The sequence below is a fragment of the Xylocopa sonorina genome, chromosome 9, assembly GCF_050948175.1.
Source record: "Xylocopa sonorina isolate GNS202 chromosome 9, iyXylSono1_principal, whole genome shotgun sequence".
NCBI lineage: Eukaryota > Metazoa > Arthropoda > Insecta > Hymenoptera > Apidae > Xylocopa > Xylocopa sonorina.
The window spans coordinates 4,447,004-4,472,300 of NC_135201.1; the positions used below are offsets into that span (position 1 = coordinate 4,447,004).

At 37.4% G+C, this 25,297-nt stretch overlaps 2 protein-coding genes across 2 annotated transcripts; one reads left to right on the forward strand and one right to left on the reverse strand.

The window, feature by feature from the left end:
- Positions 1-964: 964 nt before the first annotated feature.
- On the reverse strand, positions 965-10,023 carry LOC143427197 (uncharacterized). Its single transcript, XM_076901130.1, has 11 exons — positions 9,532-10,023; positions 9,117-9,435; positions 8,647-9,050; positions 8,325-8,528; positions 8,073-8,255; positions 7,784-7,997; positions 7,381-7,703; positions 7,215-7,300; positions 4,984-5,080; positions 4,799-4,915; positions 965-4,712 (listed from the first exon to the last, which is right to left on the reverse strand). The coding sequence occupies exons 1-11, from the start codon at positions 9,709-9,711 to the stop codon at positions 1,446-1,448; spliced, it is 5,394 nt and encodes a 1,797-aa protein (XP_076757245.1). The 5' UTR covers positions 9,712-10,023; the 3' UTR covers positions 965-1,445.
- Positions 10,024-13,467: 3,444 nt separating this feature from the next.
- LOC143427199 (uncharacterized) lies at positions 13,468-21,008 on the forward strand. Its single transcript, XM_076901131.1, has 22 exons — positions 13,468-13,555; positions 13,655-13,857; positions 13,930-14,088; positions 14,160-14,421; positions 14,497-14,624; positions 14,684-14,953; positions 15,027-15,151; positions 15,230-15,327; positions 15,399-15,536; positions 15,614-15,746; positions 16,840-16,842; positions 17,473-17,573; positions 17,660-17,862; positions 18,277-18,435; positions 18,520-18,781; positions 18,855-18,982; positions 19,040-19,312; positions 19,397-19,521; positions 19,583-19,680; positions 19,750-19,880; positions 19,951-20,193; positions 20,962-21,008. The coding sequence occupies exons 1-21, from the start codon at positions 13,468-13,470 to the stop codon at positions 20,089-20,091; spliced, it is 3,228 nt and encodes a 1,075-aa protein (XP_076757246.1). The 3' UTR covers positions 20,092-20,193; positions 20,962-21,008.
- The last annotated feature ends 4,289 nt before the right edge of the window (positions 21,009-25,297 follow it).

Below are 25,297 nucleotides of genomic sequence, written 5' to 3' on the forward strand. Positions count from 1 at the left end.
ACATCATGTAAACATAGCATAGGAGAATATTTATTTTAATATGCTGAACAATGTTTAAGGCAATGTTACATATATAGAGGTGGCTCTATTATAATAATATAACTATCTTTATTTTAAAAGGCAACTTAGGTTTTCCAAACGAAGGCATTGTACAGTACTTAAAAAGTTGAATACAAATATGTTGGTGCATTATTTACTGTAGCGGTATAATATTTTTACACTTTGAACGAACACTATGTATATGTTTATAAACCAGTATTTCTAATTCATACGAGATTAAGGTAATTTTTGCCATTGAAAAATACACTAAGAGAAATACTTCTAATATATGTATATAAGTGAGCCACGTACACAAAAAAAAAACTCTTTGCGTCCTAGATTAAAAAGCTGAGTGTATATATCGTTAACATATAGAATGTATTTAATAATTCAAAAATTAAAGAAATTTCCTTCGACATTTTTGTCTCATTTGCGTATCATTAGTTAGTGATTACTGCTAATGCTTCGTGTTGCTGGCTTTACACGTGTATAGACATACACTTTTTAGCGGTGGTGAATGTTTTTTGTGAGCGCGTGTCGAAAAATAATTGCAAATAATATTTATCAAGTCGCTGATGTGCCTCCAGGCACTTTTGAATAAGAAAAAAAGTTTAACGCAAAGTTATTTATTATTAATTATTGTAATAAACGTGCGACTAGAGGAAAGAGGAGCTTCGAGAATTCTATAAGCATGATTTTATCTACAAAATGTTGACCCGTGCGAGGAAAACTTGTATTTGTTGGAGATTATCTTTCGCGCGGAACAAAACTTTTAACTGTACACGTTGTAACAAGTTAAAAAGTTATGTCTCTCTTTTAGATATTTAAAAGGAAAAAGAAAAATGAAAACAAATTTAATCTCAATCTTAATTAAACTTTATTTTCTATACAATAGAATATTTTGTGTATACATAAATTATATTTATGGAGAAAGTATATTATTTCTGCCACACAAAATGTAACAATAAAATTTATTTGTTAAAGTAAATCATTGTTTTGTACAATTAACAAGTAGAGTGCTATTTATATATTAATTGTATGCTTTACTGGTAGTAATCCATTCAGCAAAAAGACATCATCCAACAGATTAGAGTGATCTAAATATACATTGATCCAGCAAAAGATTCTAGAAGAAGTCTACTTACTCTTCAAAAGTAGAAAGCATAATTACATTTAAATCGATTGAAATATTACAGCTATCGGTGAAAAAATAACTTAGCACTTTATTAACAGCCTTGTTTTGGCAAAAAATCTGTCTATAGGCGCATATACGCACGCTCACGTGTATATACAAATTGCAACAATTCATAAAATGAATTATTATAAAATATCTGTGTGTGTGTGTGTGTGTGTGTGTGCGCGCGGTTGGGTAATTCATATACAACATTTCTTACAATTTTTTTTCTTTACCAACCAGTCCAATATGTATTTTTGCTTGTTACAACTTTTTTCCACCCGTGCCAAGGCAATTCTAACTCTTGTTCCAACAACAAATTGTTACACGATTCTTTTTCCAAGACCATTTTATTTAATCGTTCCTCCTTTACCGCGTGCATCATTGTATTCGACGTTTTCCGTCTACTAATCGATAAACCACTCTTATCCTCGTTCTCGATATCTTGATATTGTAATTCATCATCCATGTAGACAACAATATCGTTTTCTTCGTTCGTGTATTCATTATACTTCTCATCGACATTCCGTTTTACTACTTTGTTCCGTTTCTCCTGATCCTGGATATCCTCGTCCTTATTACTAAAATTAATTGGTTTAAATCCTATTGATCTGAGACGAGCAATTTTTACATCATTATCCGGGATGTTCACAGGTACAAATGCAGATACTCGTTTAGATGAAACTTTATTCTCCTCTTTTCTATTCAAACTATTATTTAACATTGCACTCTTAGGGTGCTGTATATTATACACAGTTTTTGTACAAGGTATATACTTTTTGTCAAACCGCGATGCTGAATTACTTTTATTGTCATTATCCGACTTTGTAGTTTCGCATATTTCAGATTTCATATCCTTGAAATCACCGTACTCTATTTTAATAAATATGTGTGGCTCATTGCGAACAGTATTTTGTACGAGATTGCTTAATTTCAGGTTCCTTGTTAGTGGTTCCTTGATCAAGGAACATTGCGTAACAGCGTCTATCTTGCAGGGTTTCGAAACTTCTTTCCCATCGCCATTATTTAGCTCCTCAATCTTGCTAGACTTTAGTTCCTTGTAAGCCGTTGTTTGCATTAATTTCCTTTTTCGATTTTTAATAACTGTTACATCCTTATTCTCTATAATTTTAACGCCGTTCCCGATAAATTTTGATCTGCCATTATTGTCGTTCTCGTTATTATCATTGTTAATGATATTATTGTTCACGTTTCTGTTGTCATTGTTGTTGTTATTTAAAATTCGCTTAGTAACGTGATCGTTATTCATTTTCTTCGAGACGGTAACATTCCTGCAGATTTTATTGTGTTTCAAAGTTATTGTTTCCGATCTACCTTGTTTACTGTTCGTACGTTTGCAGGTAGTGATTTTTGTAAGTTTATTTCTGTTTCTGAAAGTAGGCTGCTGCGAATTGACTTTACACTTGTCCAATGTACATATTGCGGTATCAAAGTGTTCATACGATTGTTTGCCGTACGCTTTATTAATACATCGCAATCTTCTGTACCGCGGGCCACGTATCTTGGGTCCAATTTTCGCATCTATTAATAAATTTGTAATCTCTCTTCTTTGCTTTTTGTTTACATGTTTTTTTATCGACGAGTTAATTGTTCCCACGGTTTCTAAATGCAGTTGTCCTTTCCTTTTATTACCAACACTCTCTTTAATACTCTTCGACGAGTCCCGCAAATGATTTGACTCTCTCTTTTGTACATGATTCTGCTTCACGCTCTTGCGTCTTGCGTCTTTACAAATATTTGCTTTTCGCATACTCTTTCGAGAATATTCTAAAACGTCTAAACTTTGCGCGGATCCATTTTTCAGCTTCTCATTGTGCAACTTATTGCACTTGATCATTTCTGGTTTATTCATTATTTTCCTTGGCAACCTTTTGCGTCTCCTGAATTTGTAACACCTTGATACGCTTAAGTCATCCGAAACAGCTTCAAAATTCGTTTTGTCCCTCAATCCTTCCGTACTACTTTTTTGAGTTACCATTTTATCTTTCACTTCCGACTCGGATGTTATCGTGTCCTTTGTTTGCAACGCTACAGACTGTTCCGATGTTAGCCCTATCATATTACCCATCAGTAACTTTGACAAAGGATGATCTCTGTTTTTAATTAAATGAAGAATTTGATCCGGTGTTAATGAATCTAAGGAATCTGGCGTCAGCGACTTCAATTCTTGCTCTTCCTTGGGTATTATTTTATGCGGTGAAATTTCATTCTTATACATACAATTTGTCATCTGTAACATGTTAGTCGTTGTATCAGATGAATTTGCAGTGATGCTACACGTGTCCTTAGTATCATTTGTTTCTTTAGTATTACATTCGAGTCTGGAACCGGAATTTGAACTTGTATCGTTCGAATTAGGGCAATTTGTCTCTATATGAGTATCTTTAGCAAATTTTACTTTCACAGAGTCCTTTACCGCGTTTGAGGACGTGTAATCGATACGCGTAGGGCATTCAGTTGACGTGATTGTTTGAACTTTACCATCTAAATTTCTATTTTTATCCTTATTCGAGAAATTCCAATTTTCTGCGTGTTGATTAGTTTTAAGAACATTAAGCGATTTAGCTGCTCTACAAAACGGCAAAGAAGTATTCTTTTTATTGTCATGCTCTGTATTATGCGATGAATTATACAATCCTGTACGTATGGAAATGTTTGTGTTATGAGTTTTCGATCCTTGGTTTCCGATGTGAGTTAGCGATTTGTTTTCTGACATAGTAGACGTGTTAGGCGCGTTCGATGTACATTCTGCGCTAGTATTTACTTTCTTAAACACGTGACGAGTGACTATTGCACTTTCGGACACCACCTTTTCTTTCTCGTTTAGTTTCTTATTCTCGACATTCAAAGAATGCGAACATCCGCTTAACATTTCATGTTTTCCTTTTTGTATCGTAGATTCAGTACCATGAGAATATCTTTTAAACTCGTATGTGTTTGGCGCAGCTGTCTTTAAGTTGTTCTGAAGAGGCGTGTGACACGTAGAATGTAAAGTAGAAGTTGAACTACTCTTAGTTAAAGGAGCTGGCTTAGTATTCCAGGAAGGCGGTTCTTGATTATATAAGCGCAACAGAGCAAATTTATAATGTTTCGTAGAGTCCGAATTGATACCTATCCAAACATTTGTTACAATATACAAACCATCGTATCTGTAACCTGTTTTAGGCGCAAATTCATTCAACAAGTTGTAGCTTCTGATTACTCTTATCGGTATTTGATTCTCATAATTTTTAACAAGCGGATCTTTGTCCAACTTCCCATCGAGATACTTTTGCCCTGTTAAAGTAAGGGCATCGCCAAAATCTACATCTTCGTTCAGGTTAACGCTCGAGGTACAAATCGACGTCACTCCGAATGGCCCGTTTTGAATGTTTTCATCGAAAGGATCGTGAACACGATCTCTGGAACAATCCATACGTATACCCCACCACGAACCCGATGGAAATCCGGATACGGGCCCGTACGTATAACTCGTCACCTAACATGAAACATTAGAAACGTAAACTGTGTGACTCGTATAAAATGCACGCGTTATAAGAGCAATATTAATTTGTGTCGCCATACATTTTTGTTGCACCAAGAAGAGTTTAATTGCGTTTCCTCTTCGGCTGATTTCGTTTGGCAAACGTGGTTCAGTTTATTAAACAGTTTCTCGAGCTCCTCTTTGCTTTTGACATCGACCTGAAAGATGCAAGTGCGAATTAATAACACTGTGCTCGCGTACCACAAGTTGTTCGCGCGATACTTACTTGATTTTTGTAACACGATGCCTGTAACATCTTTTCGTTCTCGTAAACATTGTTCGCGCGGAAGTTCATCGAATTGTCGTTCTTCGCCATTTTACGAGAGAATTTGATTTATTTGCATAACAGACGATGAACAAAAACATGTAAACTGTACGAGCAAACGATCACTTGGAGGCTATCTTTACGCTCGTATGTATACAACAGAGATCTTCAGGGTATATCGAGCTGTTTCACTCGTAACATTCGCAGATCCCACGTACGACGGTTAATTATGGAAACGTGCGTTGTCCCTTGAAAATCAAATCAATGGAAGTATCACGATTCGTTTCCTAACCAACATTTTCGCTCCGTTTCGCCAGTTAGACATAAAGTACATTCCTTCGGAAACAAATATGGCGTACTTTTATTTTTTCCCCCGCGGCCAGTTTTATATACATCAATTATATTTATTGCGTCGCGAATACGAGATAAATGATCCTCTTTAATAGCTTAGTTTTACCACGATCTTGTAACAATTAACTGTTAAGAAATACATGAGAATTTTTCATTACAGACGATAGAACCGCGAGGTAAATAGTAGTACGTAATATTACTTTAAAAATGCGATTTACTCGCAGGTACTATCTACCCAAACAAATCCTTCCATTTGTGGGGAATACCAGGTGGGGAAAATTTCTCCTTCCACAAATTAGAACAATTTTCGATCAATAGAATTTTGGTAATACCAATTATTTACAGATTATTGCCTTAATAAATATTTCTATTGTATTTTATATATATTCATTTTATTTAAAAGAGCATTACTATGTACAGGCTGATTCACTACTCGTGTGACAAATTTTTACAGCTGATACTGCACCTCAAAAGCAACGAAAAAGTTCATATAAACCTAGGTCCAGTTTGCAAAAATGGCAGGGAAAACTGGAAGTTTCGTTTTTGCCAGAGAAACAGCACTTTCACTCATATTATTGATTGCATCTACCAAACCGTAAGTCCTACAAGAAAATGACAAACAATATTGAAAAGAATAATAAATTTACTATTATAATGGTCCCTATTTTGCCCTGAAACTCGAAAACAGGGGGAGTAATAAAAATTTAAACTTATCTCAGGAGGCAAAATCTGTAAATTACGAAAACTTTGAGCAAATTCCACGATACTTCTTTCTTCGTTTTCACTTCTATTTCCTTCTCTCTACTGGTCTTTCTTATCTTCATTACAGAACTTTAGAGTACTGTTGACGAAATAAAAAAATTCCTAAATTTTCATTAAAGAGAAAGAGTCAGATAAATTATATTTCCCGCTTTAGAAGTAAAAGAGAGAAAGATATATAAGAAAACCATAGGAAAGAGTGAGAGAGATGGTGCGAACCCACTTTGGAACCCCTGGCGCCATCTCTGTAAAAAGTGTTCAAACTGGTCGCACACAATTATCGACAGCGAAGTAAACTACTCAAGAACTACTAGCGTCATCTCTTGGAGAAGTGCTGAAACTAGTCAAGCATTAATTTCAGTAATTTCCGCAGAGATGGCGCTAGTAGTTCTTAAGTAGTTTACTTCGCTGTCGATAATTGTGTGCGACCAGTTTGGGCACTTTTCACAGAAATGGCGCCAGGGATTCCAAAGTAGCGTCAGCATCATCTATCTCACTCTTTCCTATAGTTTTCTTGTATATCTTTCTCTCTCTTACCTCTAAAGCGGGAAATATAATTTACCTTACTCTTTCTATTCAATGAAAATTAAGGAATTTCTTTATTTAATCAACAGTACTCTTAAATTCTGTAATTAAGATGAGAGAGAGAAGCAGGGAGAAGAAAAGAGAAGCGGAAACAAAGTCAAGGAGGCAATAGATGTGTAATATACAGGGTGATTCGCTACTCGTGTGACACATTTTTACAGCTGCCATTTCTGCAAATCTGACCTAGGTTTGTATGAGCTTTTTTGTTGTTTTTTAGGTGTAGTATCAATTATAAAAATTTGTCACACGAGTAGCGAATCACCTTGTATACCTATTTTCTCTTTACAATATTCTTCGAATGGTGATCGTTTACACCGTTCGCCTTAAATCCTGAAGCACATTAAACTTCAACCTTTACACTTTCGAGCGAAAAGTAAATACATTCTTTTACGTTTATAAAAAAAATCTTTATTTTTTTCGTAAATCATATTAATAGTAAAAATTGATTTCTGTACAAATTATTATAACTTGTTTCGAGTTAGCTTTCTTCTTATCACTGAAAGGAATGCTCTTCTTCCGGACTTAACGAACACTCGACGTTCTGCTGGGTAACGAACACGTTTTGCGTCTTCGATAAATTCCCCTGTATCGAGAGATAACAATCACATTTAGCAAGCGAATTAATCATGATTCGAATGCTTCGTGTCGATGCTTAGCGCATACCTGAGAAACTGTCGTGGTGTGGCTGCCGCTGGACATACAAACGACTACCAATTTTGGCGTGTTACTTTGCATGTGCGTTTTTTGCTGGGCAACGTTGGTCTGAGTAATTTTAACTTGTTGCTGTTGCGACTGCTGCTGTTGCTGCTGCTGTGGTTGTTGCTGTTGCATCGCATTGGTATTGATGTTTGTAGCTGTTGGCGTTTGGGATCGAGACTGTAAGATAACGAACTTTTGTCCACCGGCTGTGGTAGTCCCTCCGGCAGCTCTGCCTGTACCAAGCATGATTGTACGTCCAGTTTGTTGCCCAGGACTAGAACTAGTCACTTGAATAGACAGATAAATGCAAATAAGTACAGCTGATTTAAGTTTACGTGTATATTCCATGCATTAGCGAAAATATTACCAGCCTGTACGATAGTTTTCCCGGGACACGTGGGGCCTTGTTGACTCGTTGTTAGAGTTGTCGTGGAGGCAGTCGTTGCTAATGTTGCTGGTTGCGTGCGAGCTTTTGCAACGGCAGCGCATAATGCTGGGCCTATGTAACCGTAATCTTGTTTGTAGTCCTCTACGTAATCTGGCGGTGATCTTATCGTTTTCAGAACGGGAGCCACTGATTTCTGTAAGTTACGTTCTTCTAAGCATGCTCTTCTGTTAATCTTGCACCAATAGCATGACCAAAATATGGTACTCACCACCAGCAGAGTCTTTATGTGACCTGCCCCAGTTTTATCGACGCTTGACAAACCCGGTCCTTCGATGCACGATTCGATACGCTCGGAAATAGATTTAATTTTGGGAATTACCAACGCCTTAATCACTTCTGGACCCAACTCGCACAGTCCCTCGATAGCGCCATAAAGCGACGCTAATGGAGTCTGAAAAAGGTTTGTCGTTATTAAATCAGTGCTGCCGATTTGAATGGTTTTACAGTCCTCCAGTAATACCTGACTGTTTTTCGCCAGAGCTTGGCTGAACATTCTGGTCACTCTGGTTTGTACATTATTGGTAGAGGTATTAAAGTTTTTGCAGATCTGAGCCATAAGGCGTGAGGCAAAATCACGGAGCGCCCAGTGATTGTCTACTTCCGGTCTCATACACAGTTGGCGTGAAACTATACAGGTTGCAATGGATGGTATCAATTCATGTAACTATAAATTGAAGTTTAATATTAATATATATATGTATATATACATATTATATTATATTATGTATATTATGTATACAATTATAACATGTATGCGCATTTCTATATTAATTGATACGTACATATTTCTCCAAGTAGAGACTGGGATTGTCCAGGAGAGCCTTAACCATCCGCATCAGATAAATAAGGAGTGCGAGATGATTTTGTACTACATTAACGCGTACACCTTCCGCAATGAATGTGCACATCCGAGCCAACATTTCGTGCAAACCAGGATCAGCTGAGAGGGACTGTAAAGCTTCCGCTCTGCGTGCTTCATCAGATCCGACACAAGCTTCGGTAATCTCCTTATAATATAATTGCTGTTCGACGCTTAACTCGTGGGTTGCCAATTGCTTGACATGAACAGTTTCTACGTTGCGTAACTTTTGACTCTTGCCACCACCGCCTGGTTTTCCAACGCCAATGTTCTGGTTCTTATTCGAAAGTTTACTCGTTGGATCAACACTCTCCAGCTTTTGAATATCTATTGTTTCGTCAAGCGATTAATATTACAGGAATGAAACTCTTGCGCTATAAATTAAATTATTACCTTTAGAGACCGGAGGTGGATTTTCCGGTATTGTAGGCTGGACACCGTCTATGCAAAGCCAATGGGCACGCAGCGTAATTTCTAAAGGCAATTTGGGCCACGTTTGTCCACCGGACATTGATATAACTTCGTTAAGGTCGATTTCTTTCTCTTCTACAAAATGTAATTCACGGCCACCGCCAGAAGCAAAACGGAATGGTACATGATCCTTAGCGAAGAACCCGTATGTTGGTTCAATATTTTTTATTTTCAAAGCATGATCTATGTCGTGCGTTGTCATACGTTGACGTTTGCCATGTCTCATAAATTTGGCAGCGTCCTGAAATGTATTAGAAATAATGATTATGCAAATTCAAATTTATATAAGTGATAAACTGAACTGTGCGCACGTAAATATGATTTCCATTGTACGGACCTGTATAATTTCTTTAAGTCTGTAGCTTACATCTTCCGCGAGATCTTTAGCAGCTTCGTCTGGAAAATTACCTACACCTATACTTTCCGCTATCACTTTTATAGATTCTTGGGACAATGTAGTCCCGTAAATGGATTCGCTTTCGTTCATCTTCAAAGTATCCGGATCGTCATATTCCATATAGGAAGCGCATTGAAAGTTCCTCTCGAATAATGTGTATTCAAGCAATTCTATGATCACACGCAAACTTTGAGTCTGTATTCTACCAATGGAACGATACTCGGATTTACATAGTAACTTTTAACAATGTAAACAGTGGTTATTGAAAACTTAATTCTATATGTATGAGTTTTAGATACGCGTACAAATTTTTAGCTATTTGCGTGGTACAACATATTTCTTTATATGTTGGACTTGGAATCCTTTAAGTTAGCTATTGAAGAATAGAATATTAGTCATGAATTTTAATATTTTGAGAATTATTAACCTCAATTACTATACGTTCATTTTCTTTGAACTGTTAATGTTTAGGAGAAGTACCGATGAGATGTAAGTATATATAGACTACTTGTTAAATGTTATATTTGAAAGATTACCGACAGACAGGTTGCGCCATTTCTATACAAAATACGGAAACCAATTGAAACTTAGTTTCAACGCTGCTTGAAGAGATGGCGCCACCAGTCTGTCAGCTGTGGCAACCAGCAGACGGAAGTCACATAGGGTGACATCTAGACTAAGTTAGAATAAGTAAACTAGAGTAGAATAACTTAAGGATAGTTTTTAAGATAGCATAGTATTAGAATAAGAAAAAATCTAGTCCTTAGCTAGTAACTCTAGAATAAGATAGTTGGCAGAACTTAGTCTAAGAACGATGTAAGAAAAAATATGAAAAGCAGCGGCCTATTCCGTTTGGAGCCTCAGGGGTGTGTAGACGTAACATAAAAATAAATAAAAGTAGTTCTCGCGAAGTACACGTGGTTTCCTTGTTGTACAAGCTCTCCCATATTCAACGAACCGCCACACAGCTGTGGCGTTATCGACTTCCGCATCTCAGCAAACACATTCACTGCCATCTACTTCCGCTCCTCGGAGGGTACATTTTCAATAGGAAATTGTTTCAAACTTAATTCGCGCCATCTATAAAAAAGAGACTCTCGTTCGCTACGTTTTACAAATTTATTATTCACTTATTTCTGCGCCATCGAAGACAACGCATCATAATTTTTCTTTATAAAATCTCAATTTACATTTCTAAGCTTCTCCTTCAGTTTATTTGATTTGTTAAAGACTTGTTATTTGTTAAATAAAATTGTTATACAAAAACAAGCAACGTGAAAGTTAATTAGAAGAAATTGCAGTAGTCAAGGACCTCCACACAGCAGTTTAATTAGTCCCTTCGCTGCCTATAACGACTTGCGATAAGTTTGAGCACATTTTTAATTCCATTGAGAACAAGGATATTATATAAGTTCTAGTTATATGTATATACATTATAGATAAGTTTAGCTTGTAAGCCTTAGTTATATAAGATGTATTGTAATGGAATTATAAAGATAGATTGTAACTAGCTTGTAAGGATATTTTGTAGCATACCAATTGTTAAAGAGTCTTAATAAATGTCCAGTTAATGGTAATTAATTGTTTAATCATTTAACAACCAGATCACCAATCCTAGAATGACAAATTCCAATCCTTAAACGAGAGATTCTCGTAAAATATAACCATAGCCCGAATTTAAATTTCCCGCGCCACTTTCGGATACCTCCTCGCACATCATATTCTCCTGATACAAAGTCCGAAAATCGAGATTTCTCAAGCAAAGTGTCGATTCTTAAAATTTAAATTTCCCGCGCTTTTTGGGGATACCTCCTATGACGTCATGTTCTCCTGATACAAAGTCCGAAAATCGGGATTTCTCAAGCAAAGCGGCAATTTCTGAAATTTGAATTTCCCGCGCTTTTTTCGGATACCTCCTCGCACATCATATTCTCCTGATACAAAGTCCGAAAATCGGGATTTCTCAAGCAAAGTGCCAATTTCTGAAATTTGAATTTCCCGCGCTTTTTTCGGATACCTCCTATGATGTCATGTTCTCCTGATACAAAGTCGAATTTTCAAGATTTTGTTCGAAAAATCGGCAATGTATCAGGAGAACATGACGTCATAGGAGGTATCCGAGTTTTGCCACTTCTTGGAAATGACGTCATCGAGAATTCCTGGAATTTCGGCGATTCTTGGAAGTGACGTCATTTTCCTAGAAGTGGCACGCATACCTCCTCACTATTTATATTCTCCTGATACATTTCCAATTTTTCGATCGAAAATCTGAAAATCCGACTTTGTATCAGGAGAACATGACGTCATAGGAGGTATCCGAAAAAAGCGCGGGAAATTCAAATTTCAGAAATTGGCACTTTGCTTGAGAAATCCCGATTTTCGGACTTTGTATCAGGAGAATATGATGTGCGAGGAGGTATCCGAAAAAAGCGCGGGAAATTCAAATTTCAGAAATTGCCGCTTTGCTTGAGAAATCCCGTATTTCGGACTTTGTATCAGGAGAATATGACGTCATAGGAGGTATCAAACGAAAGCGCGGGAAATTCAAATTTCAGAGATCAGGGTCTTTATATTATATTTCAAATTCTTTCCTATTTAAGTTTCGTTTTCGCTGCTATTTTATTTGAATCTGTATAAAATAATAAGGAAAGCGATATGGGAATGGACAGAGTTAAAGGAGAATGATAAAGCTTGTTGCATTCCTCTTAAATAATTAATTTATTCAATCAATCTAAAAAGTATACAATAAATTACAATTAAACAGCATCTTACAATAGTAGATATACTTATAATACGTTTCTTGCTATGGTAGTTATATAATTAAAGCAGTACTATGTAGGAAATATAACAATCGACTTAAGAGTAACATACACTAATGAGTAATTAATATAATACATAATAATATAATGCACACAGTTGGCTTTTCTACTTTCTTCCGTTTCTTCACTCTTTCCTTTTCATACTTTCTCTTCTTAATCATACAATTTTAAAGTAACGCTGATTGATTAAAGGGGTTGCTTAAGTTTCGTTGATTCTTCAACTTCATCTATATCTTCTCTCTCGTGACAGCTGTAACAGGAAGTAAAGAACAATTAGTTAATCAACATACTGTTATTTTAATGTGTAGTATATTGTATGAATCATTCTAACAACTCTCGATAAATGCTTAATTATGCTACACAATGGTAGAGCACTATAAAGTTCTGCGTCGAATCGGTAACATAGCGAGTGGCACTAAAATGGTAACCGCAAAGAGCGCATTGAATTAGTGATTCTATGCCACCTTCTCTACGTGACTTACTTCTCTAGCGGCTAGCAATGAAAGCTTACAGGATTCCCAAAGAATTGTCGATAATAATGAGAACGACAACTCTTCTATTCTTTTCTAATTATCACATTTTATCTACGTTATACAAAAAGTCTGAGAATTTCTCCGTAATCATCTTAGAATTTTTTGTATAATTTTCGATATTATCGTTTCAGCTTTGAGTACAGTTACAAAGATTGGCGAGGTGGACGAATTATACTTACGCAATTTCTCCAGAACGTCTTCAATTTCTTAGAGATAACGATGGAACTTAAAGCGCTGCGATTAAATACGGTACAGGAGATTGATTTTATCGTTACAAGTAATTAACGAAAGGCGTTAACCAATCAGGGAGCACGAATCGCTAGCATTTGCTTTTCAAGTCCAATAACTCGCTCACGACTTATATCCAACACTTCTGCTGCAGTTCGAAAAAGTTGGAAGGCGATAACAAATGATACGCGCGATGCATTATTACAGAGTTGAGCTGTGACACTCTTGACGAACGAAATAGCTATTGAACGTGGTGAACGTTGACTTATCAGAGGAACGTAGATTTCAATTTAAAGATGTTGCCCCGTAATTTGAGCGGCTGGTCCATTTTCCATTTGTTAGACTCAACATTTGCTTCACAAATCCATACAGTTGTTGTATATGGTAATATTTTCTTTCTGATACTTTGTTTGCGATTAGAGAGATATCAGTATGCATGTTAAATTGGAAATTATTTATTTGAGTGTCGATTTTATTAACTAGGTAATTTAGGTAAGGAAGCGTTAATTATAACGAAGAACAAAAAAGTGTACGGCATAGGAAGTAACAGCAACGGGTGTCTTGGAATCGGTTACACCCACAGCACTCTTCAACCGAAGCTAATCGAAGAGCTATCCCTCAAGGACGTAAAGACTTTTGCGTGTGGCTCAGGCCCACACGTTTTGGCTCTGACCCACGGCGGACAGGTGTTCAAAACTCATTCAGCTATATTATATATTATGGAATGCATGTACGATTAAATGTTGTCTATATAAAAGGTGTATTCATGGGGGCACAACAGTTATTGCGAGTTAGGAAACGGAACTGCTCCTCAAAGTCTGACTCCCACTCTGGTGAAATCAAACTTAAGTGCAAAGTGCGTTGTCGACGTAGCTTGCGGAAGCCATCATTCTCTTGCATTAACGCTCGACGGAGAGGTAAAGCGATAATGTCCGACCGAAGCTCTTATTTCTCTTGGCGATACTTAAAAATGTGGCGTTCGTTTAAGGTGTACGCATGGGGGCTGAACACATCCGGACAAGTGGGCTGCGGTATTTACACTTCCCAAAATTCGCCTAGGAAGGTGAATAATAGTTTAAGTGGCAAAAATGTTGTTTGTATTAGCTGTGGAGATTCGTCTAGCATAGCGGTAACAAGTAACGGTGAAGTTTATAGTTGGGGTTACAATGGTGTTGGTCAACTGGGAATTGAAAATTTTGTGAATCAGTCGCAACCATGTAGAGTTAAGGCGCTTGCTGGAATAGTGATAGGTAATGCCAATCTTATCCAGGAATATATGATCGTTAAACCTGTCGCCTACTAATTGTATTCATTTCGATCTGTAGAGAAAGTGGTTTCTGGTTATACGCATACCTTAGCATTAAGCGACGAGGGTGTTGCTTATGTTTGGGGAGCTAACAGTTATGGACAACTGGGTCTTAATACAGAGACAAACGTTTGGACTCCGACGAAGGTAAAGTTCCACCTTGTAATTGTTATTCCATAATGTGAAATTAATGGATATTTCTCCAGTTGGAAGTGCCAGGAATGGGAAGAATATTAGATATAGCAGCTTCGCATTATAATCACATAAGCGTAGCTATGTGCAACAACAATGAAATATTTGTATGGGGCCACTGTTTGACTCAGAGTATTAAAACTCCAATGCTCACTCGGTTGAGAAGTATGCATGATGCTTTTGCGTATTTCGCATCGCCTAGCGTTACATATCAGCCGTTAGTCTTGCATAATGACGGGGAAACAAATTTGCTGGACAGTCTAAGGAAAGCCTTTGACGATTCTGTATGTATGTTCTACGAGTAATAACATACTCGTCTCATTCATTTTTAACGCTACCTTTTATCGTATGTCGAAGACTACCAGTGATCTGGTTATTCAAGTGTATGGAAAGCCTATCCATGTGCACAAAGCAATTTTAAAGATACGCTGTAATTACTTCAGGTCTATGTTTCAAGATCACTGGATCGAGAATAGCAAAAGGTAAACAGGTCTTTTCATTGTACGTATCTCTACATATATATCATTTCTTACTAATATAATAATACAGTTATTATCTAGTATTATAGAGCACAATCAGTTTTCCTACGATACGTATAATGCTTTCTTGAAATACTTGTACACCAATGAAATTGATTTACCAGCAGAGAATGCATTAGGTAACTAAATACGTTCGTTGCTTACAGTATAGCGTGATTTGTTGTAAGAATTACATTTTCCTTTCCGCTAGAACTTCTAGACTTGGCTAACGTTTATTCCGAAGACCAATTGAGGGAGCGCTGCGTACGAATGATAAAGAAAGGAATCACAGTTGCAAACGTAGCCTTTTTGTACAGCACATCTATCAAATACACTGACAAGGCAAGTGGTATCTTTTTGTGCAATACAAGTATTTCACATTACATTTTCGTGGTATATAAGATATTTTGTATTTTCAGGAGTTAGAAGAATGCTGTTTTAGGTTTGCATTAAATCATATGACCGCCGTGACACAAACGGAGAATTTCTCTAAGTTAAACGAAAGTACGATAAAATCTTTCATAATTAAAGCTGCTCGAGCGGGAGCTTTCAAGACATAGTTTCCAATATGCATCGCGCGTAGAATTCGACATGGGATTGTCCTATAATAATCTAATGATCCTGTTGCTTCCAATTGCTATTAATTTTCAAATCGATCGTACGAGCGTTTTCACTCGTACACAAACTTTTTCATAGAAACTGAACATGTAACACGATAGATTTTATGCGGCAGTATTGCCAAGATACTGCGATATTTGATTTATTTTTTTACACGCGCAGTAGTAGAAAGTTCTTTTATCTATTGTCTTTTGAAGACGAGAAAAGCTCCGTACTGTTCAGTATGCGATACAGAAATGAACAAATTAGATTTCTTCCTATTAAACGATTACAATAGAAGTCGAGCAATGCTATACTTAATTAACACTTGGCCAACTATTGCGACAGATTGTATTCACCGCTTGCTAAGTAAAGAACGTGTAAAAATTCTTTAAATGGACAATTATATTTAGTGATAATAACAGAAGAAAGTGAGATCTTACCATTCGATTGGCTAAGTGTTAAGATCGTACGATTTTCATGGTCACAGTGATTATTTTATTCCAAATATAAATCGACCATGGTTTCTTCCCTTACCACCTATTTCTATTATTATTTTAGATTCGATACAAACGATCTTTAAAGAGAGACAACATTGATAATTTTATGTCGATCGCAGCATTCCTTTCGTAGCGCATTTATTTATTTCCGTGTAGTGCACAACGCGTACATCGAATACGTGTTTCGCGTTATTACTGAATAAGAATCGATTGACCTGATTTTTCTTATCGTGCCAAAAATTTGTATCTTTGTACATAATAATATCGTCAATAATAAAGTCTGTTCAACGTTGCTTGCCTCTTCAGAAATTACTCATAGCGCGTGCCACTGTTTCCCAAACTGTGAAAGCGAGATAGAGAACTATTAAAAACCGACAAACGTTTATTCTATACGTGTAACATCGAAGTTGAAATAAATTTTTATTTTTCTTACTTAATACATCCGTGTTATCATTTACCCTGAAACGTGAAAACAGCTGGAGCAAGAAAAGTTGAAACAAATCTCAGGAGGCAAAATTTGTAAATTATGAAAATTTACGAAATCTCCCATTTAAGCAAGTATTTTTAAACGTGGAGAGTAGCAAATTTCAACTATAACTGGGAAGAGTTAGCTGGAACACATAGCAATCCGATTTGAAAAGCGATCGATTTCGATTCCCCTGCGCGACGCACTCTGCTGGTTCTGGACAGCAGTTAACAAGCTCGAAAACAATGTCGATGATAACGTTATTTCACGGTATTTTTGTTTAGCACGTACGCGTTTATCCGTGTACGAGGAAAATCGAAACTTATAGCATATACATCTCGATGTTGTCGCATTCAGCGAACCGATGGACGTAATGTTTAGCTGGCGAAGTTACGTTCGCTACGTATGGAGTGCAGAATCGCACGTACACAAATTCAATGGCCTGTTTTAAAAATCGAAACACTTCGATATGTTAAGATACGTGCGTCCTCCATTTGATTAAAAATGTTTGCTTGTTGTTGCTGCTGCACAATAATTTAATACGCATGCGCGTTATTAAAATCCTGCACACTGTGGTTTGTTTTGGATGCACTCGTGTCATAGCATCCGAAGGGAAATACACTGCATCCAATTTCGAGAATAAGGTGGAGAAATTCCGCCGTCCGTACGTCTACGAAACGACTGGATGAAGTTGAACCTGAGGTCGTTTATTAAAAGCCTAGAATATACTTAACAATGATTCCTTTCAGTTTGAAGAATTGGTCGATATTCACTTTATTGAATCCCAAGTTCATTCCGGAGATCCACATGGCAGTCGTCTTTGGTAATGTTTATTTCTCTGGTTTCATCTAACTACTTATTTACGTTATTGCTGCAAAAGCTAAAGCGCGTTGTGTTTTAACCGAACAGGTAGCTTAGGCAATGAAGCTTTGATCGTGACCAAAGACGATATGGTGTATGCGATCGGAAGTAACAAGTGCGGATGTCTTGGGATCGGCGATACCCAAAGCACGTCCGAATTAGAGCAAGTGACAGCATTATGCAAGAAGGGTGTAAAAACTATTGCCTACGGTACATGTCCTCATGTATTGGCGCTCACTGAAAGTGGAGAGGTATTTGAAATTTGCAGAATTATAATATTGAAAGTGTTTATCGCATCGACTTCTAATTTAACTGATACGTGCAATTCTCAATATCAGTATGATCAGTGGTGGCTTGCGTATAGGCATTGTGGCACTGCAGCCTCTCCTATTTCCACTTGATATTATCGATAACATTTAATATAATTAGTCTTTCTTTCTTTTCATGAAGAAGATATAAAAAACTTTGTTTGGAATTGTGCAGCACTTCCATTAATTTTAGCCACGATCCTCCTTCTACTGTGCAAGTCCTTCGCAGTTGGAACAAAAATTATACAAGCGATGATGCGTTGAACAATTTGGCGATATAATAAATGTTATGGATACTATAAACGTGCCAAGTTTTCTACTTGAATGTTACAACTAATGGTATTATTTGTGCTAAAGGTATATTCGTGGGGCCACAATGGGCATTCCGAGTTAGGAAATGGTTCTACTGAACCATGTCTAGTCCCAACACGTATAGGAAGGAATTTAAGTAAAAAATTCGTTACTCATATAGCCTGTGGAAACCATCATTCTCTTGCTCTCACAGCCGAAGGAGAGGTAACTATTTATAAAAGTGTGAATTAATCATTCCTTCCCTAATAGCAATCATTGTTTAAATACATATATGTATCTGTTGTACAGGTCTTTGCATGGGGTGAGAACAACTATGGACAAGTAGGTAATAATACCGGTATGAATCAAAATGCACCCAGGAAAGTGAATTCTACGTTAGCTGGCAAAAAGGTTATTTCTATTAGTTGTGGCCACTCAACGAGCATGGCAGTTACGGATAATGGCGAGGTTTACGGTTGGGGTTACAATGGCCTTGGCCAATTAGGAATTACAAATTGTGTGAATCAAGCAGATCCTTGTAAACTTACGACACTCGTTGGTACCGTGATTGGTAGTATCATTTTTTATTTCACGTAGGTAGGCGAATTTCCATGCGTATCAATAATATTTTATTATGTTGATAGAGAGAGTAGCATGCGGTTTCGCGCATGCTATGGCCTTAACTAACCAAGGGGTCTTGTATGTATGGGGTGCGAATAATTGGGGACAGCTGGGCTTGGGTAACAAGATTAATTCCTGTATCCCGAATAAGGTAAAATGCAGTATAACTATGTGTTAATTGGTCTAAAAACACTAAATGATTCTTCAGCTGGAAATACAAAAGATGGGAAGAGTAATGGATATAGCAACTTCTTATTGTAATAGCATAAGCGTAGCTGAGGGGGAAGACAATCAAATATTTATGTGGGGGCAGTGTTTAGAACAAAGTATCATAGTTCCAACGCTCACTTCTCTAGAATATATACACGATGTTTTCGCGTGTTTCGCGTCATCTAGCGTTATGCACGAACCCCTTATTTTACGTGGCGAAGAAGAGGATCTAGGTGTAGCGGATAGTCTAAGAGAAGCATTTGATGATCCAGTATGTACCTGTTCTAGAAAACGACGTGTCTAATTAACATGTACTGTTAGTTTCGTTTGTTACAAATGTTCATATATTTTATAGACTACCAGCGATCTTGTTATACAAGTGCAAGAAAGGTCTATCTCTGTGCACAAAGTTGTTTTAATGATACGTTCGCAGTATTTTAAAACGTTATTCGAAAAGAACTTACCCGAGTATAATCAGGGGTAAGCATCCTTGTTTAACGAGCATTTAGATTGCTCAATATTACGATTGTTCCTTTTCCAGTACCATCCAACACGACGAATTTTCTTACGATGTGTACAGAGCGTTTCTGAAATACTTGTACACCGACGAAATCTATCTACCTGCAGAAAACGCGCTAGGTAAATATTTTGTTGCAATTTTCACATGTTGCATTTGGAAAATGATATCTCTTCTCTTTTCTGGGTAAGAACTTTTGAAATTAGCTAACGATTACTCTGAAAGTCAATTAAAGAAACGCAGTATAGAGATGATAAGGAAAGGAATTACAATTGAAAATGTGGCCTATTTATACAGTGTGGCTCTTGAGTACTCTTCTAAGGTAAGTGACATTTTGTAACTTAATTGTTTTCCTTTAAATGAACGCTATATTGATCTTAATTTTATTCCAGGAGCTAGAAGAATGTTGCTTCAAATTTGCACTGAATCACATGACGGCAGTAACACAAACAGCGAATTTCGCTAAACTCGATGGAAACGTGATAAAAAGATTTATATCTAACGCTGCTTTTGTGGGTGCTTTTAAGACGTAGTCGAGATATTACAGTATATCATATATATATACCGTATAATGGTTAATTGCAATGTACGAGAAGAATGTGATAAATTTTGTATCTGCGCGTGATAACGTACAGGTACTTACGATACTGAAGTAATAATGGTTTCTCGTAATTAGATCGAGATATTTTTGTTTCGCGTTCATTTTTTTTTATACAATGTGTGTAAAACATTTGTAAAGCAAACATATTGTACATATTTTTCTCTCTCCCTCTCTCGCCTTCTGAAACTTCTGGAAAAAGTGTCAAGTAAGCAGAAATAAATGTTCATATTGTTTTTAAAAACAGCAGAAACAAACATGTAATAAATATTTACACGAGTATATTCTTAAGGAAACACGGCGTCTTTTTATTTTTTATTCCTTACCATACAAGACTCACATTCTTGTAATATTTGAAGATTCAAAACCGAAGCATTTAAAATTTAAATATTCCTCTTACACAATTCCATAATATGAAGATATTTAATAATTCTTTTTTACAGATGTTCATTAACGCAATCCAAATTATGAGTAGTGAACCGAATTCTAATTATAGTAATCTGAGATTCTTGTATAACATGTATTAACAAAAAATACTGAAAAACTCTCTCTCGTTCGGAATTTACTGTAATTTCGTAAATTCCAGAGGTGCGGTAATGAAACTTGGCTGGGAGGCGCAGGAGGGAGAGCCATATATGTTGTATCCTGTAGTTACAACCGTAGATCTAATGGATTACAACTGTACGAATACCTATTACGTTAATAAAACGTTTTATCCAGTCGTAATTAATTACTTTACCATACAAATATATTTCGCATCCGCTGTATTTATCTATATATGATAGAGATTTTTGTTGTTTAACAGGTAGCACGTAACGTATCGTCGATGAAAGAAGTTGAAACGGGACGAAAGCTAAAAGCCGTACAATCAATAAAGTGGTAGCCGTTCGATTTACGACGTAACGTTTATTATTCGTATCTCATCCAGAGCGTGACGTTCTATTACATTGCGTTCCTTTGTTAATACATATACGTACATAAATTACATTAGTTTATACATTTGTAAAATGTTACTTCATGGTTTTTTTTTATCTTTTTTTTTTTGCCGTTCGATCCGACAACGAAGTTCGATCATCAGCCACCGTGACCTTCGGTTGCCGCTCGCCGCGATGCGTTTATCATATATATATATACATAGAATTTGAAATATATAAATTACCTTTTACTTACGTCGATTTACTCGTCAATGAATCTACTTGTTAATGTTTCAGTTGGTCACGATTCCAAGATGCGAAGCGTATCGTGTATATATATATAATTAGTGAAGCGTAGAGAACACGAAAGAAGAACATGTCACCCGTAACAATTGGAAAGCAAAACGTACATTACCTTCTCGATTTCGACAGAGGGATATGTGGCCAACAGACTCACTGCATTATCGTTCGCACATTATTTTTATTACGATACTCTCAATATATACAAGCAGTAAATTTTCTCCTCTTCGTATAATGTGTCTGCGTACGTATAACTATCGAATAATAATAATAATAATAATAATAATGGTAATAATAAAAATAATAACAATAATAATCAATTCATCGATAAGTGTTCAATAAATAACCTCTCTCGTTATGCTTTATATTTATATATTTATACGTATAGGTAATATTAGGTAGTCGATCTGCCGTATGGTAAGTGTTTTTTTTTTTCTTTTTTTTTTTTACTTTTTTCCTTTACGTGTTTTTTTTTCTTTTAATTCGCACTACCCTCGCGTCGCGGTGGCCGTTGCACTCTTCGAGTCTATCATCGTATCATCTCTACGGTTTATGGAAGAGTGGAGAATTGTCGTAACGTTCTCCGTGATCGACGCGGGAATTTTTGGTGGAAGCTGCGGAAGCTGAGGTACAAATAACGAATAGAAATCGCTCGATTATTTTTGTCAGAGTGCGCTCATGTTGTGCCTGTTTTAGAATCGAAATAAATGAACCGGTTATTCTCGTCGTTTGTCGTTTTCCTGGGGAGGCACAGCTTCCTTAATCGGCGAATGTTATCGCGCGCCGCTGATCGAAAGCTTTACATTGGTCTCTCGATCCAACTTTGGGCATTCTGTCGTGAAACAGAAGACAGAAGACAGAGGCAAGAAATTTCTGGTGCTTGCTCGTTTTCCTGGAGGCACAGCTTCCTTAATCGGCGAATGTTATCGCGCGCCACTGATCGAAAGCTTTACTACATTGGTCTCTCGATCCAACTTTGGGGATTCTGTTGGAAAACAGAAGACAGAAGGGAGAAAGAATGTACATCGAAATGTAGGCAACGATACGAGCTCGAAGGGACAGTGATCGTGAGAAATCGCCGGAAGAATGCATCGGACAAAACGGCGGCGTATTGTTGGCCGGTTTGCGTTTACGATCGCCATTCGATACGACAATGAACGAGAGAAAAACACGGCGCACCTAGAAAATGTCGTACCGAATTCGATTATACAGCTATTCGGCTAGGATATAATTACTTAGTTCCTCTGTTTCGCTTTATTTTACTTTTACTTTACTTTTAGTTAATTCTCTTCTCATTTTTTTTGTTTTTTTTTTCTTGTGTTTTTTATTTTTTTTAATTAATTAGAGCGTATTTAGGCCTGCGGGCTACTTTTCCAGCGACTCGCTGTGAATCCCATTGACAGAATTAAAGATCTCTTCCGACTCGACAAAAGGAAGAAAGGAAAAATAAAAAAATCTCTCTCCGCTAAAAATTCTCTCCCCCGGATACGGCTTCCTCGATACCCGTCGGTCCTCCTAACTTGAAAAATTACAACGCGATGTATCGTACAGTCTGTGTAATCGGAAACGCGCCAATTTCTCCTCTCCCCGTGGCGTTCTCGGCTATATTATAATATCGAGGTCGACTGCGCGTACACGCAACTACATATTTCTTTTCCAATCGCCTTTAAATAATCTCCGTGTAATCTTTTTTTTTTTCTCTCTTTTTTCTTTTCTTCAAGCAACTTTTATGCATGTGTGCGTTTCTCTCTGTGTGTGTGTGTATGTCGTGTGTGTGTGTGTGTGTGTGTGTATGCGTGTATACACGTACTCGAGTTGTGTACGATATTTATACGAGTTTATTATAGTACGCTGAGAATCGATGGTTTCGAATGGTTCGTGAGATCACCACTGTTGGGTTTATATACCAACGCTCACGTCTTCGCGACGAATATCTCTTCTTTATCTTCTGCTCGCGCTGATCTCGCGCGAATAATCTCTCACTTTGATCTCGCGCGGTAAATCGTCACCCTGGGACACGGAGGACCGGCGTCCGACGTCTCGCGACTATTATACATTAAATTACATAGATAGAGCCACAGTTGGTTGCTCTGGAGAAAACACGAAACGTGATCGCTGACTTTTATATTATTGTGATCGCGCTGTTTTTATTTTTTTTGCTTTTTTTTTTACAGTTCCCTTCTTCTTCTTCTTCTTCTTCTTTTTTTTCGAGTTTCGCGTTCTCGTCGCGCAGGGTTTCTTCTGCAGTTTGTTTCGAATCGTTTCAACGCGAACTGAGAAGACCTGGGCACGTTCGAGACGATACTATTTGCAATAATTCGCTGCTCTCGTTCCATCGTTATCTCGAAACCTGCGACCAACGCCTTCGTGATATTATTCTGTACGATGTGTTATTTTATTCTGCAGGTAGCTTCTCTCGCGCCAATATTGGATGGTCCCAGACAAAAATCACTTCCAGCAAAAATGCGGTTCAGATTCGTTGAATCAGAGGGTTCTCGCGGTTACTTCCCTTTAATTGAATTCAAAACGAAGAAATAACTCGGGAAAGAATTGATGCTGAAATGAGAAATTCGTCTGCCCAGGTCTAGATGGCGGATTCGTTATTTTTCGTTTCCTTCCTTTGATTTATCTTCAGCTCTTCGGCTTGAATTGACCCCGACGCCTGGCGCCGCGGTGGAAGATCGTTTAGAGTCCTTTCGTACAGACTTCTAATGAGTCGTTTCTGAAACCTTTGCCGGCCACTGAAACCAATTTTCTCCCGTTCGCAAGCGCAACTGGCTGACTCCAAGCTGACATTATTTCATTTCTTCGAATATCAGCTGCGAAGCGCTCGACTCGCGGCTAACCCGATAACTTTATCAATTTAATTAATCACTTTGGCGAACGAACAGCTCGATCGCGCTTCTTCCATCCTCCTCGAACGTTCTGAGCATGGTTCGCAAGGGCAAAAGTCGCAGAAAAGAATGCGCGGGTGCACGCTTTTGTTTGGCGGAAGATATTCCCTATTTTTTTTTCGCTCGCCTGCGAGTGTGGAGGGCGAACTGTCGTTTGCAGCATTTACCAATCACGATTGTTCACCTTCTGCTGTCCTCTTACCGGATGAAACGAGTTTTCTACCACGGTTACCGACGCAGGTCGAGAGGAGGACGAGTGACGAAGGCTGGAAAGGAAGGATCGCCCCGCAGAAAGCGATTTAAGCGCGATCGTTCGTAGGGCAGATCCAAGGATGTGAAAGAAAAATCGATAGAGGGCGGAGGAGGGTTTCTCCCGTTACTGTCGATCTGGATCTCGAATTATATCCAGGCGGAGACAAAAGTGTTTCTCTTTAGAAATGTTTGTCCTTGCTTAATAAAGAATCCTCGTGATGCACATTTTTAGTCTACCAATCGGTTGCGAGCGTTCTCGTCCATCGCGAAGACTTCACTTGAAACGCTACTTTTAGGAAATATACGCGACCTGTTTTGATTACAGATTAATCGTCTTTCAACGAAATCGCTTCTCTCGAAACAGAGACTTATTTCGCTCGAGCACGTTCCTCTTGCAGCACTGCGCACTCTTTGCACAGGGTTTGTCATGATAACTGATGGAACAGCCAGATACGCGTGTACTTAAGTTTTTCGAAATCGTTTTTCGCTTGAATAGAAGGAGAAATAGCATGCGACGTGAATGTTGATGGATCGAAATAGTTCTTCGATTCTTCTCTTTTTTACAGCTATGTTCATCGTTTTCTTTGAACAGCCAACGATTTAGGAAGGGAGAATAGTAAAGAAAGCGGTGGTAATTTTTTTGGGGGGAGAACTTTAGATTGGTCGACGCACTAATTTGGGATGCTTGCGAGCAAACATTGTGAAATTTTAATTTTGACAAAAATTCTGCTTCGTTCATTTCTTTATGATAAGGCTGAGACTCTTTGGGGCTTCGTCAGAG

Excerpts from the sequence above, each read along its gene's own strand:
- LOC143427199 (XM_076901131.1), top strand. The coding sequence starts at position 13,468 with ATGTTGCCCCGTAATTTGAGCGGCTGGTCCATTTTCCATTTGTTAGAC. Across the intron at positions 15,328-15,398 it reads ACCAGCAGAGAATGCATTAG|AACTTCTAGACTTGGCTAAC; the intron begins GTAACTAAATAC and ends CCTTTCCGCTAG. Across the intron at positions 19,881-19,950 it reads CTCTTGAGTACTCTTCTAAG|GAGCTAGAAGAATGTTGCTT; the intron begins GTAAGTGACATT and ends ATTTTATTCCAG.
- LOC143427197 (XM_076901130.1), bottom strand. The coding sequence starts at position 9,711 with ATGGAATATGACGATCCGGATACTTTGAAGATGAACGAAAGCGAATCC. Across the intron at positions 7,301-7,380 it reads ACACCACGACAGTTTCTCAG|GGGAATTTATCGAAGACGCA; the intron begins GTATGCGCTAAG and ends CTCTCGATACAG. Across the intron at positions 5,081-7,214 it reads GAAGAAGAGCATTCCTTTCA|TCGTAAAATGGCGAAGAACG; the intron begins GTGATAAGAAGA and ends AATCAAATTCTC.